The sequence below is a fragment of the Dendrobates tinctorius genome, unplaced genomic scaffold (assembly GCF_039654945.1).
Source record: "Dendrobates tinctorius isolate UK_male_01 unplaced genomic scaffold, ASM3965494v1 ptg000059l, whole genome shotgun sequence".
Lineage (NCBI taxonomy): Eukaryota > Metazoa > Chordata > Amphibia > Anura > Dendrobatidae > Dendrobates > Dendrobates tinctorius.
The window spans coordinates 15,994,927-16,015,786 of record NW_027361727.1 but is presented as its reverse complement, the minus strand read 5'-3'; the positions used below and the strand labels follow the sequence as shown (position 1 = coordinate 16,015,786).

General features: G+C 43.3%; 1 protein-coding gene and 1 long non-coding RNA gene across 4 annotated transcripts in view; one reads left to right on the top strand and one right to left on the bottom strand.

Annotated features, from left to right (window-relative positions):
- The window catches only part of LOC141092369 (uncharacterized), a 198,384-nt gene that overhangs the window by 62,546 nt on the left and 114,978 nt on the right, over window positions 1-20,860 (bottom strand). Inside the window, exon 5 of one of the 2 annotated variants that reach the window (XR_012232776.1) lies at window positions 11,723-12,763. The exons of the other annotated variant lie outside the window; for it this stretch is intronic. This is a non-coding gene — a long non-coding RNA (uncharacterized lncRNA). Of the gene's footprint in view, window positions 1-11,722; window positions 12,764-20,860 lie in introns of those variants that run through there. 2 annotated transcript variants of the gene reach the window in all.
- LTBP3 (latent transforming growth factor beta binding protein 3) overlaps window positions 8,360-20,860 on the top strand; it is a 103,770-nt gene continuing 91,269 nt past the window's right edge. For both annotated transcript variants that reach the window (XM_073578455.1, XM_073578454.1), the window contains exons 1-3: window positions 8,360-9,593; window positions 12,548-12,838; window positions 15,395-15,612. In XM_073578455.1, the coding sequence (XP_073434556.1) occupies window positions 9,350-9,593; window positions 12,548-12,838; window positions 15,395-15,612 (753 nt within the window). In that variant the 5' untranslated portion in view covers window positions 8,360-9,349. The remainder of the gene's footprint in view (window positions 9,594-12,547; window positions 12,839-15,394; window positions 15,613-20,860) is intronic.

Sequence of the window (20,860 nt, the reverse complement as noted above, 5' to 3'; positions counted from 1 at the left end):
TAGAGCCTGTAAGTGCTGCTCTGCAGCTGGCTGGATCCGGCTACCTTCAGGGGTGCTAGTCCAAAGGTGTAGAGGAAAATATGCCTCACATAACAACATTGAAGAACGCAGGTTGGACCAGCAAAACGATCACTGGTCCAGAAAAGTCACTCCTCAGGAGCATACAGCTAAGGCAAGCAGGAAGAAAGAAGTTAATGTATAGAGAAGATGATGCAACTCCTTAAAGAAAATCTGTCATCAGGTTTTTCCCATAAGGGCTCTTTTACAGCATGCTAGTATGCTGTAAAAAAAAGTTCCCAATCCCTTCTGCAGATCCAAGGATAAAACATTTTGTTATAATCACATACGGCGCTGTCCAGTCCACTGGGCCTCTCTGGTCTCCTCTCGTCTTACAATCGCCATCCTTCTTCCCTGGTTCATGGGGATTTAGTGTCCTACGTCATGCACACAGTGTCTCCATCGCGCTCCTGCGCAGACATAATTCTCACTGCCCTGCCGAAGGCAGAGCAAACCACTGTAATGTGCATGCGCCGGGAAACGCCAAAAGCGCTGATGATCTGGAAGTAAAACTGGCGCATGTGCATACAGTACTTTGCTCAGCAGGGCAGAAAGAAGTGCACCAGCGTAGGAGTGTGATGGGGACACTGTATGGATTACGTACAGTGGCTTGCGAAAGTATTCCGCCCTTGGCATTTTTCATGTTTTGGTACCTATTTCAGTTCATGTAAAGAACATGCCTACAAGTGTGAACATTTTTTTTTTTTACTGTGAAGCAAAACAACAAATAGGACAAAATATCTGAAAACTTCAGTGTACATAACTATTCACCCCCCATAAGGTTAATACTTTGCAGAGACACCTTTTGTGGCAATTACAGCTGCAAGTTGTAGTGAAACCTCCACCAGGGGGAGCTGGTGAGGGAAGAGAGGTTACACACTAAGAGCCGCAACCCTGAGCAACAGCACAGGTGCCACAGGTAACAAGAGAGAATAGTCAGACGAACCGAGCCAGAAACTAGCAGGAGCAGACGTACCAGAAGGAGCAGCAATACATGTAGTCAATATACCAAGCCGAGAGTCAGAAAGCCAGAACATGAGCACGGGGTCCAAAACGTGAGACGAAATACGTGGTCGGGGTGCAAGTCAAAGGAGTCTGATGCCAGAGAGGTAACGTAACTGCAGAGACTAATACCAAGAGACGGGGTCAGAAATCAGTCCCGGGTCATACACGTGAATATCAGTCAAAGGCAGGAGGAACACCAAGGTACAAGGGTCAGAGGCTCTAAACTGGAAGCTTGAGCTATCACTAACACTGGTCAACAGGCTGTGAGAGACTGAAATAGCCCAGCTAGCTCCAGAACGAGGCTGAGGAGATTAACTCCCACATGACCAGTCCGGAGTGAAGACAGCAGAAAATAAACTCCGGACTGGACCATGACACAAGTTGCTTTAGATAAGTCTCTATGAGCTTTCCACATCTTGCCACTGGGATTTTTGACCATTCCTCAAGGCAAAACTGCTCCATCTCCTTCAAGTTAGATGGTTTCCTCTGGTGAACAGCCATCTTCAAGTCTGACTACAATTGCTCAATTGGATTAAAGTCTGGGCTTTAACTAGGCCACGCCAAAACATTTACACCTTTCCCCTTAAACCACTCAAGTGTTGCTTTAGCAGTATGCTTTGGGTCATTGTCGTGTTGGAAGGTGAACCTCAGCCCCAGTCTCAAATCACTGACAAACAGGTTTTGCTCAAAAATATCCCTATATTTTGAACGATCCATCTTACCCTCGACTCAGACCATTTTCCCTGTCCCTGCTGCTGAAAAACATCCCCACAGCATGATGCTGTCACCACCAGGTTTCACTGTGGGGATGGTGTTCTTGGGTTGATGAGCTGTGTTGGTTTGACGCCAGATATAGTGAAAACCTTGGTGGCCAAAAAGTTCAATTTTGGTCTCATCCGACCACGGCACCTTCCTCCATACATTTGGGGAGTCTCCCACACGTTTTTTCGCAAACTCAAAATGAACCTTGCAATTTTTGTGTGTAAGCAAAGACTTTTTTTCTGCTCACTCTTCCATAAAGGCCACCTCCTTTCCCGGGCTGAGAGTTTTGGTGCCCTCTCTTGGCAGGTTTGTTGGGTACTATTTCCATTTGATGATAATGGGTTTTATGGTGCTGCATAGGATCATCAGAGATTGGAATACATTTTATAGCCCAACCCTGACTTGTACTTCTCAACAACTTTGTCATTGACTCGTTTGGAGATCTCATTGGTCTTCATGGTGTTTGACTAATTGTGCTCTTGCTTAATGGTGTTGCAGACTCTGTAGCCTTTCAGGAAAGGAAAAGTGTATATACTGAAAGACATGTGACACTTAGATTGCACACAGGGGAACGTCATGTCACTAAGCATGTGACCTATGAAGGTAATTGCTTGTACCAGAAATTTTTAGGGGCTTCATAGCAAAAGGTGTAATAACATTTGACAATTTTTATCCCGTAAATTAAACTTTCTTCTATATTTTTCTCATTTCACCAATTTAGACTATTTAGTGCTGATGCATCACACACAAATCAGATTACAAAAATATTTAAACACAGGTTGTAATATAACAGAACAGGTAAAAAGCCAAGGGGGAGAAAACTTTCTCAAGCCACTGTAGGACGAGACATGAAGCAGGGAAGGGGGACAACGATCGCAAGAAGAGAGGCGGCGCCGAATCAAGACCAGAGTTAACCATGAGACTAGACCGCCCCTTTAGAGGGTATAATAAAAGGTCTTTTTTGGGATCTGAGGAGGGGATTGAGTTTTGCAGCATTCTAGTTTGCTGTAAAAGAGGCCCTAATGGTGGTGGTTGTACTTTATATGGGAAAAACCTGATGACATATTTCTTTTTATTTAAAGCCAGGGAAAGTAGAAGGGCTATATAAAAAAAAATGTCTGGCTGTCCAGCCTGAAAATCCAATTGATATAATAGACAATTAAAATACATGTCTAATGTATCCGGGGATTCCGCACAGGGCTCTGCTGTGCTGGTTATCATGGTGCTGGATGAGGTGAACAGAGCCGTGGCTGGAGTTGTCATGTCGGTCTGGGCCAGATGGAAAAGACATGAAAAGTGACCGATTCCATCAGAAAGAACGTCAGCGGTAAGACACCAACTAAAACTGTGCAGTAATCACACGTTTTGTAGTAAGGGTATTTAACATTAACCATATTGCGGTAATATCCATGTTGGTCTTTATATAGGGATTATTTTCAGTAACATCACAGTCATCTCCTACATCCACTATTAGGGTGCGTCACTGAGATGTAATCAAAGTTACCTAGTTAGGGGCCCACTCAGAAGTTTCGCCCCCCCTGAACCGAAACCCTAGCTACGCCTCTGACGGAAAGTATATAAAAGATTCCTTTTCTATTCCCACATTTTTGAATTGTGATGTAGTATTTCGGCCAGGATATTTCCCAACATTCTGGGTAGGTTTTTTACATACATATCTTTGCGTGCACATTTTCATGGTAGGTACCTGGATATAGGCCTCTGTGTTTTGTGATCTTACAAGCTGTTTAATAATATGTATGAAGATTATTAATGTGCTATTTTTTCTTGCATATTCTGGTTCTTTAAAATGCCATTGTTTAATTTGTTTTCCTGTATATGGATAAATATATATGTGTCTTGTTAGACAGAGCAATATTGATTAGTTGATTTTATACCCACTTTTATGACTCTATTTAAAATAATTTAAATATTCGGATTATAAGCATTGTGGTCTGGAGAGTGGAATTAGTCTCACTTATGTGAGGCATTTTTATGCTTACCTGGAGTAAGATAATTTTACTTTGGATTTGTTCTTTTTTGTTCCTTTCTGTAATTGAATTTTGCTTAGCCAAGATTTGTATTAGTATCAATATTTGTTGTTCGTTGTTATGTATCTCTATATGTTTTTGTTTAATTCACATTGTCACTTAGATAACAGCTGTGGAAGGAGGAGGTGTTGTGAGACGTGTTCTTTATTTGAATCCGTCACTTCCTTCCACAACATGACCCGTTGAAGCGCTCGAGTAGCGCGAAACGGCCGTTGTCAGCCTTTTCTGCACTCCTTGTCACTCCCCGGCTTGGCATGAACATATTTATATGCCAATAAACCCTTTAATATTGCTCAGTCTGCTCAAAGTCATTTCTGGGGCCCCGCAAACTTTGGAACAGTCTTTTTGGAGGAGTGTCATTGCCGTATTATGGGCATGACGTGTATTCACCATGTTTTTGGTTTTTACATGTTTTTAATATTGTCTTTGTTTGCATGGTTGTATTACTAAATAAAGTATTGTTTTTTACTTTCATTTTTGGTGATCCCTATCTTTCAGCATGTCCCACTCCCTTTGTTTTTGCCCATGCAGTGCAATTAACATGCTGCATGTGATCCGATTAATTATTTAGAGTTCATTATCTCTTAGGTGGTGCCCTCCTTTTTTCTCTTTGTATTCTTCTACTTTGTGTGGATGACGCGTTCTGTCATCCATACAGTGTCCGCCATAGTGCTCCTGTAAGGCGGCCAGGGTGGTAGTCATGGCAACTGGCTTTACTGTTCCCACACCCTGACGCCTCACAGATAAAACAAGTCCTTTCTGCTGTATGTGTGATGTGTGCAGCAGAGTACTCACTTCAGTTGCTAACAGTTCAACTTTTCTTCTAACATGAGCACTCATCACTTTGACTGCACAATTCACTCAGAGCCGAATATCCTGCACTTTCCCTGCCTTCCGGGCAGACTCCATTCTTACTGTAATCTTTCTCTCTTGTCCCTGCCATCTCTTTGGATAATCCGTATCCAGTCCATGCCTTCCTTTTACCTGCCATCCGGGCAGCCTCTTTTGACAATCCGAGTCCCACCTGTACCTTCCATGTCACCAGCTCCCTGTCAGCCCCTCGTCCGGTTCCTTTGGGGAAAGGTGCCAGAAACACCATTTCAGCTACTCCTGCGCTGGTCTTAGACCCCAGATCCTTCCTGGGGATGGTCCTGCTGAGCTAGTGCTCATCTGTGCTACTCTCCAGCCTGGGGCCCCTTACTGCCGTCTGCAGCTTTATCCCCATGGTCTGTAATTATTTACATTTTAACTTTGTTATCCTATCTCTATGATGCCCCCCTTGTACTCTAATCCCCTATGGACCTATGCAATGTCCTAACCTATCCCTAAGCTAAAGCACAATACATCACATTACAGTACATGACAATAGCATTAGGAAACCACACATTAACAATGAGGTGCTGCATGTAACTGTGCGAACAGTGTCCAGGAGAGAGAAGGCACACGAGTGTCCCCGCCACCTCCTTACACTCCTGGGCAGATGTACTTCTATCTGCCCTGCTGAGGGCAGAGGAAAGTACTGTGGAGTGCATGTGCTTGCATGTGGATCTCCTCATACATTTCCAACCGCACATTCACTCCCACACCACCTCCTCATCCCACCCTCTCTCTGTTGGAGTCCCCCAAGGCTCTGTTTTAGGACCCCTACTCTTCTCAATCTATACACTTAGTCTGGGGCAACTCATAAAGTCCCACGGATTCCACTACCACCTTTATGCTGATGACACTCAGATCTAACTCTCTGGCCCAGACGCCACCTCTCTGCTCTCCAGAATCCCAGAGTGTCTATCAGCCATATCCTCCTTCTTCTCCTCTCGCTTCCTCAAACTCAATGTAGACAAATCTGAACTCATCATCTTTCCTCCATCTCACAGATCTTCCTTACCCGACCTAGCTATAACAATTAATGACATCACACTTTCCCCAGTACCAGAAGTCCGCTGCCTCGGAGTAACCTTTGACCCTGCTCTGTCCTTCAAACGCACATCCAAGCTCTTTCTACCTCCTGTCGCCTCCAGCTCAAAAATATTTCCAGAATCCGTCCTTTCCTCAACCCTCAATCTACTAAAATGCTTGTGCATGCCCTCATCATCTCCCGCCTCGACTACTGCAACATCCTTTTCTGTGGTCTCCCTGCTAACACCCTCGCACCTCTCCAGTCCATCCTTAACTCTGCCGCCCGACTAATTCATCTCTCTCCTCGTTACTCCTCCCCTCTGCAAATCTCTTCACTGGCTCTCATTCCCTCAGCGTATCCAGTTCAAATTACTAATACTGATCTACAAGGCCATCTATAACCTGTCTCCCCCATGTCTCTGAACTAATCTCCCGATACCTTCCCTCACGTAATCTCCGATCCTCCCAAGACCTCCTTCGCTCCTCCACACTTATTCGCTCCTCACCCAACCGCCTCCAAGACTTCTCCCGAATAGCCCCTATTCTCTGGAATTCTTTGCCCCAACAAGTCCGACTATCAACCACATTTGGATCCTTCAGACGGAACCTGAAAACCCACCTCTTCAAGAAAGCCTACAGCCTGCAATGACCCCGCTACCTCCTTCTCTCTCACCACCAGCGGGATATCACCTCAACCAACACTGGAACTGCTGCAACCCACCAACCTACTGTCTCCTTCCCCACCATCCTGTAGCATGTAAGCCCGAAAGGGCAGGGTCCTCTCCCCTCTGTATCAGTCTGTCATTGTTAGTTTGTTTACTGTAAGGGATATCTGTAATTTGTATGTAACCCCTTCTCATGTACAGCACCATTGAATCAATGGTGCTATATAAATAATAATAATAATAATAATAATATACTTTTGCTACGACTTCAGTCCTGGTGTCCAGTTTTCTCCACAGGTCCTATTGTACTAATGTTTGTGTTACAAAAAGGAAGCTAAACACCTTACCTGGGTCAGTAGTAATGTGTATGGAGGGGGCTGTCTAACTGGCTCATTTTAAAAGCTAAGCCAGACTCCTTCTGTCTTTGCATCAGGCTTTTCTACTCAGAGCTATCAGTTCCTGAAGGATGCCACACATACAGCTAAAGAGAGACAAAAGTCCCTTGAGCAGAAAGAAAGATAAAAAAAGAAGGATCGGACTTGTGAACACACCAAGAAATCAGTGAAGTCATAGTATTGGAGCAGGAATCCTACAGCAATGCTGTGCAAGTTTTAGAAGAAGCCTCGTAATGCCACTGCCGGCTAATCAGCATGTAGGACAAGAGATCTTGGATTCTATGAATTTTCATTGGTAGGGCATAAAATAATGGGCTGAGATTACATAGAATTAGTGTGTAAGGCCTGTTTCACACATCAGGTTTTTCTGTCAGTTGTAATCCGCCAAAATGGCGGAAAACGGATCCGCCCTGGTATGGAGATCGTGTGCCACCGGACCGTTTTTTTGACGGATCCGGCGAAGGAAGAAATTTAAAGGAACCGCTGTCTGGGGAGAGAGAGAAAGAGAGAGAGAAAGAGAGAGAAAGAGAAAGAAAGAGAAAGAGAGAATTTTCAGCCGCCAGAACAGTTTAGGGTTAAATTTGCGGCCGAGGCCAGTCCTCCGGACATGCACAATGTAAAATGTTGATCCGGCTGGCCGAAAAAACATTGCATTGTCCGTCCAGGCATGTCGGCAGACGCCAAAATTTTGGCGGATCCGCAAAAAACGGATCCAACGGATGGCCATCCATCAAGATCCGCCGGTAATGCAACTCAATGGAAAAAAACGGATCCGCCAAGCAAAATGGCGGATCCTTTTTTTTGCAAAACGGCGGATTTTGACTGATGGTTGCAGACGGATGTGTGAAACAGGCCTAACGCACAAAGTTTTTTCAAGGGAATAAAAAGTTTATTCAAGGTGTTTTCTGAAGTTCTTATCTTCAGCAGTGCACCGCTCCAGTGCCTCCCAGCTTTCAGCTTGCTGGAGGCAGTATGCTCCTGATGATAGACATTTCAGGCTAGTGGCATGGCTGAGCCACTGACTCAAACTGCAGCATTACAGGAGTGCAGAGCCGCTGAGGCTGAACAGACCCAGTGGTACAACTACAGTAGATTCAGAGCAGCACTTGCAAGCTGTATAGAAAACAGCTTGCAAGCGCACACTCCTAGCCTTGGAAACCAGCCACCTCAGAGGTGGTCGATAACCTCGGTGATGAGCAATCCACTAAGGCATTAAAAATCTCTTTGTCCTAGAAAATTAAGAGGATTTTTGAGAAGATTTAAATAGCAAATTTGCTTATTTTACAAACACTTTGCAATTTTGTTTACTCATGTAAATAAGAAAAGAACTTCTTTAAGAAACACGTAACAGAATTTGTGCGTTTTCAGCTATCCAAACATTACGGCAGAGGGGGATTCATTATAACAGATTCCTTTTAATAATATAAGGGATGAAAACATTTTTCGAAGAATCTTATAAACATTCTTTATATGATTTTATATGGTGTTAAATAATGAATAAACATTTATTATACGTAAAAAGTTGCTGAAATTTGATACACTGAACTCCCAAATCCCTCTGTAGGAGACAAAAGTTTGGCACATTTTTCATTCACAATCCCTGATGTCCCATAAATACGTGCTCTAATTGCTTTACCTGTCTCTTTATACACCTATAGCTGTGCTCAATAGTTAGATGTTATCATTGTGCCACCAGGTTCACACTTAGGTTATTCTCTTTGTGTCTTTGAACTTTTACGCTCAACTTTTAGCTCTAAGTAACTTTTTTTTTGTTCTCCCTCTTTTCCAGACTACTCCCACCTTCAGTGCCTGTCCCTCCTCCCTTGCCTGCCTCTCTTACTCCCTTTTTCCCCCTCCTCCGTCTTCCTGTTTTCTCACTCTCTATTTCTTCCCTGGCTGCTCTCAAGACATTGCTCTCATCCGGAAAACCTTTCTACCAGATCCTCCGGCTTCAGTGACTGTCACTGTCTATGTGTATGTCTGCATCTCTCCGTGAAAACTTTCCCTTTGTTTCTTTCCTCCCTCTAGTTGGCTTTTTTTTATTTTTCATATCTCCGCTTCTCATTCCTTCATCATCATTTTTCACATTCCAGTCTCCCTTTTTCTTTTTTTCTCTGAGCCAGTCTATTTTACTGGTAGGTAATATTCTAAGTGTAGAAGGCTACGTTAGATCTTAGAAGCAGGTATTTACCTTAACTCCATATTTGTTATATGGGACAATATAGTGACAGCAGAGAGAGATATGTAGGTGAAGAGACTTTGAGCATCTGTCCAGAAGGTATACGCAGCTAATTAGGTGATTCAGTAGAGGATTCTTCACTATGCACAAGGACACATAGGACTCTTATGTGCTTTTCGAGGTCAGGTCAAGTTAATTCTTCGACATGAAAGCTAAGGTCATCATGAGAGATAACAGGCAATGACAACTGGTGACATCGAGGTATCGAATAAACAAGACTAGATACACGTAGACAATCAAACAACGAACAGGGAAAAGTATTTTGGGTGGGGGGAATTGAGCATGGCTCCTACACGTTCCTGCCCTTCTTTTTCTATTCTTATCCTCTGGTTGGGAACATTTTTCTGCTACTTTTCTTCGACTGCTTCGCGAGAGCGCTTCAAGGTGGTATTTGCCCCCGTGGTCTGTAAAAGGACATGTCATAAAGGCTATTGTCACGATGTCTGCAAACCAGGGAGCAACATGACGCTGATAGCTGAGAATGGAGGCTCCACGGACACCCTCACCGGGTCTGGATTTAGAGTGGGTGAGTATTTGTTCCCGTCCTGTCTATTGAGGGCATACAGATAGCAGTTTAACCCATAGTAGATTCTTTGCTTTATGGTGGCAAGGAGACAAGAAACTTTACTTTTATGCATTTTACCGTGTGTATGCGAAGATACGAAGAAGGTCTCAACGTTGAGCAGTTATACTGTAAAAAAAAGAATTGTACAGACATAGCACACAATACGGAAATAATGGTTTTCACTGCAGCCCACTGATTAGAATTGGCTGTCCTCCAGCAGGGTTGGCACCATGACACAATCCAATAGGAATTTCCATGTCGGTGATGATAATGATAGAGAACTGTAAAAAGGCATAAACATATACCTGGGCTACAAAAAGGAAATGCATTTCTGAAATCTCCAGTACATACTTCAGTCGTCCCTGTCGTGTGATTAGAAGGCCAACAACTTCTCTTCTTTCCTGTGTCGCAGTTTTTATAGTAGTTGATTACAGTCATTTTGTAGAGCAAACAGGGTTAATCAGAACCTACATTTGCTTTGTCGATTAAGGTTTAGATTTTTATGACTTCCACAGTCTCAGACACTTAATTATTTCTATTATTCACCCTCTCCGTAAAGCTCCCAATAGTACATTCATAACATTAACTGACATACAGTTATTCCAGCGATCCCCCAAAGAAGAGAATAGAAAACATAAGGGAAAAGCATCAACCAGGCCTTAGCGGGAACCTGTCTCCTCATCAAGAATGTCTAGTTTTTGCTCTTATTTTATTCCTGCTGCTCCCCTGAATATGCTGCTTTTGCTGTTTGTTTGTTTTTTTAAATCCCCCATATGGTTCCAGAAATAGGGCCCTTTTTTATTTAGTGCTAATTTTTATGGTCTTTACCAAAAGGGTGGTGCTCACAGGATAATAATGCAGATTAAGCTAAAGACACGCCCCAGAGGATCCTGTGAGCCATGTCCCCTTTAAAAAGACAGTAAATATTAGCAGTAAATATAAAGGCCCATATTTCTGGAACCATATGGCGGAATTAAAAAAAGAGATAGGATTATTTAAGAGAACAGTGGGAATAATAGAGCAAAAATTGGCCACTTTTGACTTGTTTTTCACAGGTCCAGTTTAAAGAGATCATAGCAGGATACCTTATTACATTTCAGAGATTCTAGTTATTATCTTAGACAATTCCAGCATTGTATATTGTTATAATGGCCTTAAATTGAATATACAAGGAAAAAAAAATTTGGACATCAATATAAGAATGGATTCTTTACAGTTAGAGCTTTCAGAATGTGGAATCCTCTACTTTAAGAGACAGTAATTGTAGATACTTAGGGCTAGATTCTTATTTAATGAAAAGTGCATGATTGGATGTATTGTTTAAATCTATGTAACCATGTATGTTCGCCATAAAATATTTCCATCTACCTTTATCAAGGTGTAATAATAGTTGGAATTTGACATTTCTTTTTCATGATCGGTTTCCCAAATGACAAACTCCATTAATCTCATTTACTCGACTTATTTAGTCATTAAAATTGTTTCTAAATTTAAGAGTATTACTTTTTTTCTTCAACAAAAATTATGCGTTTTTGAAAATTTATAATTTGAACCTCAGATATCTGTACCATGTGTATTTATTTACTGATTGATTTTAATTATATTTATTTGGCGCTAATGCTGATGAGTGATGAAGTATTCTTTCTATTATTTCTATCTTTCTACATCCCGGTCTGATTTATACATGCGGCAGCTTTAAATACTTTTTTATTTTAAAGAAGATAAAAATAAATAAATTCACCCTTTAATATTAGATTACGACAATTTAACCCCTTAGATGCTACAGTTAACAGCTTACCGTAACTCCCTGGATGCTGCTGCAGCCAAACGGTTAGGGCCCCGTCACACATAGCGACGCACCAGTGATCCTGACAACGATATGACCTTGTCAGGATCGCTGGTGTGTCGCTACATGATCGCTGGTGAGCTGCCAAACAGGCAGCTTCACCAGCTATCAGCACCAGCGACACACCAAGGTACGCGCAGCACTTAGAAACCCGATGAGTACCTTGGTTACTAGCTCCCTGCACCAGCGCACTGGTAACTAAGGTACACATCGGCTTTCTAAGCGCTGCGCGCTGCTTAGAAACCTTCTGTTTACCTTAGTTACCAGCTCCTGATCGCTGGTCTCCCGCCTGTCACACGTAGCGATGCGTGCTGGCCAGTGGGAGACCAGCGATCAAAAAAATGTCCTGGCCATTCCAGGACGATCAGCAATAACCGGCAGGGGGGCCGGTCGCTCAAAAGTGTCACACACAACAATCTCGCTGGTGAGATCGCTGTTGCGTCACAAAACTTGCTAGCGAGATCGCTGTGTGTGACGGGGGCTTTAGGCATGGAAGAGGCTACCATTCTATAACCTCATCGACCATGTACGACTTGATTGTGGGATACCAATGGTTTGACACCCTGGCGCAACCAAGGCCAGGCTTAACAAGGAAAAAAAGGTTAAATATAAACAAAAACAAACAAACCACAAAAATCTAAATAGCCCCCCCCTTTTTCCATTTGTCATATAAAACATTCAAAACAATGAAAAATAAATGTTCTTGGTATCGTCGTGCATGTAAAAGTCAAAAGTAACAAAAAGTGATTTACCTCTTCTGCCAAAAAATGAAATCAAAAGTGTTAAAAAGGTTACATGTATGCCAAATAAAAAAACTATATAGATTTGGTATTGCAGAAATTGTACTGATCCATAGAATAAAGTTCACGTCATTTTTACCACATTGAATGTTGTAAAAAACAAAACCCAAAAGACTGTAGAAAAAAATGTACGTATATCATATGGTGAACTAAATGTTACCACGAAAAATCCTGACTTCATTTAGGACTCATTAAGCTTTATACTAGGATGCACCGTATTTGTGTTGTTTTTACGGAGTTTTATATGTTATCTTTTCTCTTCTCCTCAGTGGTTTGCCCCATACCATGCATGAACGGTGGCCAGTGCTCCTCCAACAATCACTGTCTGTGCCCTCCAGAATTCACAGGGAGATTTTGTCAGTTCCCTGCTGTTGGAGGAGGTGTGGGGCGAAGTCCGAGTGAGACGGGTGAAGGAGAAGGAATGGAGGCATCCTCGGGGAAACATGCAGTCTATGCTGTGCAAGTCATTACAGGAGAAGATGACCCTGAAGGCAAAGGGATGAAAATTAGCCAATCTGCTCTTACAGTGCCACTGGGGCCTGGACACAGCTCTGCTGAAGGTATATTTTTTAGAAGCCTTAAAAGATTTAAATGATCTACAAAATCCAAAATATATGTTGTATGGTTGTTTCGAAATATTGCAAGTCATCCAAAAACCAAAGGATAAGGAACAACTTAATGATCACTGAGGGTCCAACTGCTGGGACCTCCGGCATTCCCAAGAGTAAAGCTTTGGAGCCCATGAACAAGTTTTTGCAGAGGTCAATCTCGAATGAAAATAGGGTACGCATGTTTGACCTCCACTTTATTTATTATCTAAGGACCTGCCAGAAAAAAAAATTGAGCTGTAGTTGGCTTTTTTTGGCAGTTCCATAGACAATGAATAGAATGGAGAGGGAGCTTGTGCATCTCCGATCCATTCAAAGTGCGTCTCTGCAGAGCACGGTTTCTGGATTCCAGAGCTCTGTTTTTGGGTTACATCTCCTTGTTCTCAGAATCTATGGATGCACCAGTGGTCTGATCCCAAGCGATCAGTAAGTTATGCCCTATCCTAGGGATAACGTATGATTTTGTGAATAACCATTTAAATGCTATTCTTTTGGTCATACCAAAAAGCACCAGGTCTGTTCCCCTCATGGTAAAATTATTGCCAGCTGCTGTCATGTGCTCTTTTTGGCGCAGCTCCAGTCCCGCTCCGCCATTTAGTTTTGTATTGGTCACAAGCTCTCAATGCAAGTCTCATTCTGAGCGTTAGATTTACATTGAGAAATTACCTCCAGAGCCGCCCAGCAGACTGGAGCAATCCAGCAGGTCACATCTAGGAGAAGAGGACTGGAGAAGCACTGAGAACAGCAGAAGATGGCGATCACTAAGTATTTTACTACAGGCAGGAAACATACATTAGTGATACCACTCCAAGGGTGAAATAAGAAAAAAAAATCAAGAGTGCTTTAAATGTCTCCAATGAACAGCTGTAAAATGTGGGAAATGTGGCAGCAAGTTTTCACTTCTGCTGCAGCGCTCATTGCTAAGAGTCACACAAGTTGTTCATGTCATACATGGATGTGGACACATTATTGTATCTTAATTAACCAGACGACTATTTTTTAGCAAACCAGGAAGAATAGACTGTTATCTATATGTTGACTTTTGAATTTATGTGTAGGTCAAGAAAACAGACTTTCGCTTGTGTAAGCTTTTAATATTGACATTTTATATAACATATTGTACTCTTATCCTTGATGACTATTGATGTTTGCTGATATGCTAATTATGCACTGTGTAAGCTAGATAGTTTGGTGACTTCGAAAATAGAGGTGGAAAAGCTATGCAAATAGATTAAATAATCAAGCAATGCTACTTGATCTCATCTCCATTCTTACCTTTTATGTCAATACTGAATGAAGGACACTTGTTACGTATAAAAAGAGGTTACATGTCTCTAGAAAGAGACAGCCAGAGATTCTGCGAAGATATCCAAGAGACAATACAGGACTGCTGCCAATACAATATGGCTCCATCACAAGGGACATGGCTCTATCATTCTACAGGAAACAGCCTAGGGGACCTTGGCCCCCTTTGGAAGAATACAGATCTGCTTCAATGAAAAATCGCTGAACCATGGATACATTTGTAGAAAGCCAGGATTGGGACCCACCAGTTGCCTGGCTCCATGTGGATGTTCGAAGAAGCCAGGTTGTGACCCTCGCTTCAAGTGGCCTTGTACCGCAATGGACTGTCATCTTTCTAAGCTTGTTGTTACCTCCTCTGTGTGTGTGCCACAGGTGGTGTAGTAGACCATGGAAGATGAAGCCAGGTTGTGACCTTCCAGTCAACTTGCATTGCACCTGAATGGATTGTCATCTTCCTACGCTTGAGGTTACCTCCTCTCTGTGTGTGTGCCACAGGTGGGGTAGTCGACACTGGGAGCTCTGAAGTATCAGCTGCTAGTATCCCGCGAGTCAGTGGAAGGGTGAGACCCTAATGTGCACCATCTTAGGGTATTTTGATGTGACTGTTCTACGTATTATCTGCCTGTTTTGTGGTTCAATAAAGCATTGCCACCCAGTTTTACCCTCACCCTGTGTTGTTTGGGTAGCATTATGCCCACATTAAAGAGCCGGCATTTGGCGGGACGATTCCTGGTCCATGCGGTTTCGGCTAATGGACTGGGGTGCCTGCCGACCCCTCGTGTCTCCACAATGGACATCTTGGGTCCAGCAGAGCTGTAGACACCCTTGCAACTGCTTAAGGTTCTGCCTAATCAATGCCAAGAACCACCCTCTGATAACAAAAGATTGAGTGGCACATTGCCTACCCTTGCATTCAATCATGTGGTGTCGGGAGTCACAATGGTCAGACCTCCACTGGCTAGGCCCTGTAGACCCTGGTGGTATATCCTAGCAGTAGGTCACCTTTGTATTTGCTGTGCCAACAACTTTAAGGAACCTACTGTATTGGAATTTTTCATGTATCAAACAGATTTTCAGAAAGTTGATGAACATTTTGGCCTCTTTGGCTCATTGTTCTTTGTCCATGTATCACCATCCTTTCTTGTTTTCCTATGTTTTCCACCTCATTCTGAAGTATACATTCTTTATTCTTTCTTTTCAAAGTTCAAGTGCTTCCACCTCTATTAAATGTCCGAGTTCATCATCCTCCCAATGCAACCATTCAAGTTCATCGCATCGAAGGACTTGGAGCTGAAGGAACAGCAGGAGGTGGTGGTCAACATTTACTCCATCATCCTGAAGGAAATAAGGCAGCACCATCCCGTCCTGTCACTTACAAACCTCTAGGACGATGTTTTCAAGATACCCTACCCAAACAAACTGTAAGTAATATTGAGAAAAAGTAGTTGGTGAGGAATCTCGTATTCAAAGAGTAAATACAGTAAATCTGGTCATACATGAGAAAAGTTGGTCACAATCCAACACGTCATAGAATATGGTTTGCTATAAAGATCCTTAACATGAAAGGGCATGTATAAAAAAGTATTCCTAATAATTTAAATACATGCTTAAGCTCCTCATATATATTTTAACAAATGGGAATCCTCTACTTCTAGAGGAAAGAAAGTTTAATCGTCATCACAGATGACGATTCTTTACTGTACAAGCAGTGAGACTATGGATTGTTTACTGTTTGACCAGTGAGACTATGGAACTTTCTGCCACATAATGTTGTAATTCATTAATACAAGGAGGCCTGGATGCTTTTCTTGAAAAATGTAATATTATATGGTATGGACATTAGATTATGTGATAGGACATTAATCCAGGGGTCTAGTCTGATTGTTATATGCAGAGACGGGAAGGGATTTTTACCCTAATTGGCAATTAGCACTTGCCTCATGTTTTATTTTAGCAACCTCTGTATCAACATGTTAGGCTATAGGTTGAAACTGATGGACTCTTTTCTACTTTCAACCTTAAAAACTATAAAACTATGAAATGCCATATTTATAGTTTTCTTTTATGTAATGTTGCAATGTGATTGACATCTGATCAGTTGGACTTTATATTAACATACGACATGGATAAAGTGATTAATGACCACAATTTTCTCTGAAATTAAAGATTTTTTGCTTAACTACAGAGTGTATAGTCTATTGCCTCGCTAGCTTTTAATTTCATTGATGTTGATCAGGCTAAGAGTACTTTTGTTTCAAATCGTTTTTTTTTATTTTAAAGAATTTTAGAATAGGGAAGATGGGAAGGGAAAACAGGGAAGGAACATAAAAATTAGAGAACCCATATTACACAGTTTCAAGAGTACTTTTAAGCCCCCATACACATTACACAAACATCAGCGAGATCCGATGATATTGACGGATCCGACTGACAGTCTAATGTGTATGGGGGCCTCCATAAATGATGTTTGGAAGATAAGGACCAGGCATGTCTGATTTCGGGTTGCTGAACCTTTTGAGATAAGCCACCACTAGAGAGGTCTGGCAGCAATTCTCTCAGACAACAAAGGAGCGCTCAGCAAAGTGAGAGCTCCTGTGTATGGAGAGTCGGGCGAGACAGCTGCCGGCTGAACGATCAGTTGAACCAACATTCATCTGACAGCTATCTAAGCGTATGGCCAGTTTTCCACATAAAGACTGGCCAATTTCTTGCAAATCAGACTCTCCTGGTTCCCTGACCTGCTCCCGTGGTTGTTCTCCTCTAGTTTACTCGCTGCTTTGTGCTACTCCTTTGCACCTGCCTGTCCTTGGCCCTTTGGTCTGCTTTGGCAGCTCCAAGGTGACCTTATTCACTGTGGCTCCACTGTGGTTCTTTCTTCATTGCTCATGGTACCGGTAATGGCCAAGGAAAGTTCAGTTTTACTGGATGTCACAGAACAAAGCACTTTCCGTTGTCACGCTCGCGCCTTGGCTGATTGGCGCGAGCCGGGGATTGTGGCTCCACTGTGCCACAAACCAGACTACCCTGGAAGGGGCGTGACTGCGAAAGCTACCTCGGTCTTCGCTGGAGCCTCTGATGGTGAGGTCAGGCTTGTGCGGCAGGTAGCTGCCGGGTGCCACTCGAGGGTGGTGTCTGGCTGTGGCTGCTGATCCCACTCGGGGACAAGTCACTTGGACAGGTGCTACAGCCAGGCAGGCAGGTAGGCACGGCTGGTACCCAGGCAGGCACGGCTGAGACACAGGGCAAACAGGCACAGCTGAGACACGGCAAGCAGTCACGGCTTGGAGACACAGGGCAGGCTGGCACGGACGAGACACAGGGCAGGCTGGCACGGACGAGACACAGGGCAGGCTGGCACGGGCGAGACAGGGCAGGCTGGCACGGACGAGACACAGGGCAGGCTGGCATGGACGAGACACAGGGCAGGCTGGCACGGACGAGACACAGGGCAGGCAGGCATGGCTTGAGACACAGGGCAGTCAGGTGTGGTGTATGAACAGGTAGGGACCTGTTCACACAGCAGGAATGGGTACTGGCCGGAAGGAATGAAATATGGAGGAACAGGTAGGGTCCTGTTCACACAGGAGGTGCAAGTACGGGTACTGATAGGAGGGAGTGGAATATGATGGGACTGGTTTGGACCTGTTCACACGGGAGGTATGAATACAGGCAGGAGTGCGGAGTAGGCGGAGCCGCAGGAGTGATGAGTAGGCGGAGCCGCAGGAGTGCAGCACAGGCGGAGCCGCAAGGGTGTAGAGCAGGCGGAGCAGCAAGGGTGCAGAGCAGGCGGAGCTGCAAGGGTGCAGAGTAGGCGGAGCTGCAAGGGTGCAGAGCACAGACAGGGAGGACACAGGGAAAGACACAGCAGGGAAAGAAGCCGAAGACAAGGAGGCAGGGGTGGGACAGAGTACAGACAAAGTACAGGGACAAAGACTCAAGGACCAGGATATACTGCCTCCTGGAAGGCGGACGGAGGTACTAAGCAAGACAAGGTCAGGAGCTACAGCACAGAGAACAGGATATTCAGCCTCCTGGAGGGCAGGCAGACAGGCACAAGACAAAGCTAGGAGTGTAGCCTCCAGAGAAGGAGAAACACAGAACAGGGCCTGGCTTACTCAGCAGCAAAACACTGAGTTTAGACATTTCTCAGGCAATGTTCCAGTGGGTGGGGCAGCCCTAAATAGTAGAGGGCTCTAGGTAATTGGTCAGGGACACATTAGCCAGGTGCACCCTGACTCCATAAGAAGCTGAGAGTTCAGGTGCCTCCCTCCTATACACAGAGTTAGGAAACATGAACCCAGCAGACAGGAGACAAGGCAAGGAGCTGGCGGCAGAGAGAAATTACAGCATGACCTGGAGCAGTGAGTAAGTTGGTGTGAGGGAGATGGGAGGCCATGCAGTGATGCCAGCAGGGTTGTTACATCCGTTCAGATATCCACCACTAGGCCTGACTAATCACTCCTGGCAACTCTTATTCTTCCAGTCGCATATCCTCCACCGCCATTCACACTTTGTGCCATAGACATATCATAGCATTTCTCCACTTTTGTGAACTATTAACTCCTGACATGCCCAAAGCAGTGAAGAACGGGCACCAATCACATAGCAGGAAAACTTTATGTTAAAGAATTGAACTTTTTGCTACTTTAAGAGGAAATACAATAAGAATGGATGCTCTTGCCAACATGTCCATCATTTGTGATCACCAACATGGCTGATTATTTTACATAAAGGAGACACCGAAACATCTCATAACAGAGAAAATTATGACATGGAAGAGCATGACCACTCTCCTATATGACCCTCGAGTTACTAAAGGTTCCCACAAGTGTCAAAAAAGGAGGAAAGTTTCCACCCAGACAGTGTTGGCTGGATGTCAGACGATGACTTTCTGATGTACTGAGAATGTTTGATAGATTATTTCTCATTTCAGTATAACTTTTTGCCACTTTTCTACTTTCAATGAGAATGTATAAACATGAAAGTTGTCATTTTTCTACATTTCAGTAATTTGTTGGAACGCCATTGCAGAAACGGTTTGTCTAACTCTGCGACAAAGAGAATGAAATGACGGACAGCTGCAGAATGGCGCCTTTGTCTCGTACAGTGTTGTCAGCTTCACTTAATTTAGTTTTTGATGCATGCATGACTTCGTTTTAAAATGAGCCTGAGGCCTAGTTGAGTTCACATTAGAATGGCACAGCTCTGTGCTCCCTCCTGATTTATGTAACTAAAAACGAGACTAGAGGGACCAGATGGACAAGACGATAAAAGGATAAACTTTGTAAACCTTTCCTTTCTGCTACGGCTATCGGTTCTGCTTTTTAGTGGAAAACATAATAAGGTAATGAATCACAATAAAGCCAATATAAATAGAGACAAAGTTATACAAGACTAGACTGGCGGTAATATAGATACACATCTTATCGGCACTGTTATAATACAGCTTTCTGAATTAGTAATACTTCTGTTTAGAATACATAGGGATATACTGAAATAACATGGCCTGTAGTCTTAGAGACTACATACATGTGCTTCTCACTAAATTAGAATGGCATCAAAAAGTTAATTTATTTCAGTTCTTCAATACAAAAAGTGAAACTTATATACAGCTAGGTCCATATATATTTGGACTGAGGCAACATTTTTTTAATTTTGGTTCTAGACATTACAACAATGTATTTTAAACAAAACAATTCAGATGCAGTTGAAGTTCAGACTTTCAGCTTTCATTTGAGGGTATCCACATTAAAATTGACTGAAGGGTTTAGGAGTTTCAGCTCCTTAACATGTGCCACCCTGTTTTTAAAGGGACCAAAAGTAATTGGACAGATTAAATAATTGTAAATAAAATGTTCATTTCTAGTACTTGGTTGAAAACCCTTTGTTGGCAATGACTGCCTGAAGTCTTGAACTCATGGACATCACCAGATGCTGTGTTTCCTCCTTTTTGATGCTCTGCCAGGCCTTCACTGCGGTGGTTTTCAGTTGCTGTTTGTTTGTGGGCCTTTCTGTCTGAAGTTTAGTCTTTAACAAGTGAAATGCATGCTCAATTGGGTTGAGATCAGGTGACTGACTCGGCCATTCAAGAATATTCCACTTCTTTGCTTTAATAAACTCCTGGGTTGCTTTGGCTTTATGTTTTGGGTCATTGTCCATCTGTAGTATGAAACGACGACCAATCAGTTTGGCGGCATTTGACTGGATCTGAGCACACAGTATGGCTCTGAATACCTCAGAATTCATTCGGCTGCTTCTGTCCTGTGTCACATCATCAATAAACACTAGTGACCCAGTGCCACTGGCAGCCATGCATGCCCAAGCCATCACACTGCCTCCGCCGTGTTTTACAGATGATGTGGTATGCTTTGGATCATGAGCTGTACCTCGCCTTCGCCATACTTTTCTCTTTCCATCATTCTGGTAGAGGTTGATCTTGGATTCATCTGTCCAAAGAATGTTCTTCGAGAACTGTGCTGGGTTTTTTAGATGTTTTTTTAGCAAAGTCCAGTCTAGCCTTTTGATTCCTGATGCTTATGAGTGGCTTGCACCGTGCCATGAACCCTCTGTACTTACTTTCATGCAGTCTTCTCTTTATGGTAGATTTTGATATTGATACGCCTACCTCCTGGAGAGTCTTGGTCACTTGGTTGGCTGTTGTGAAGGGGT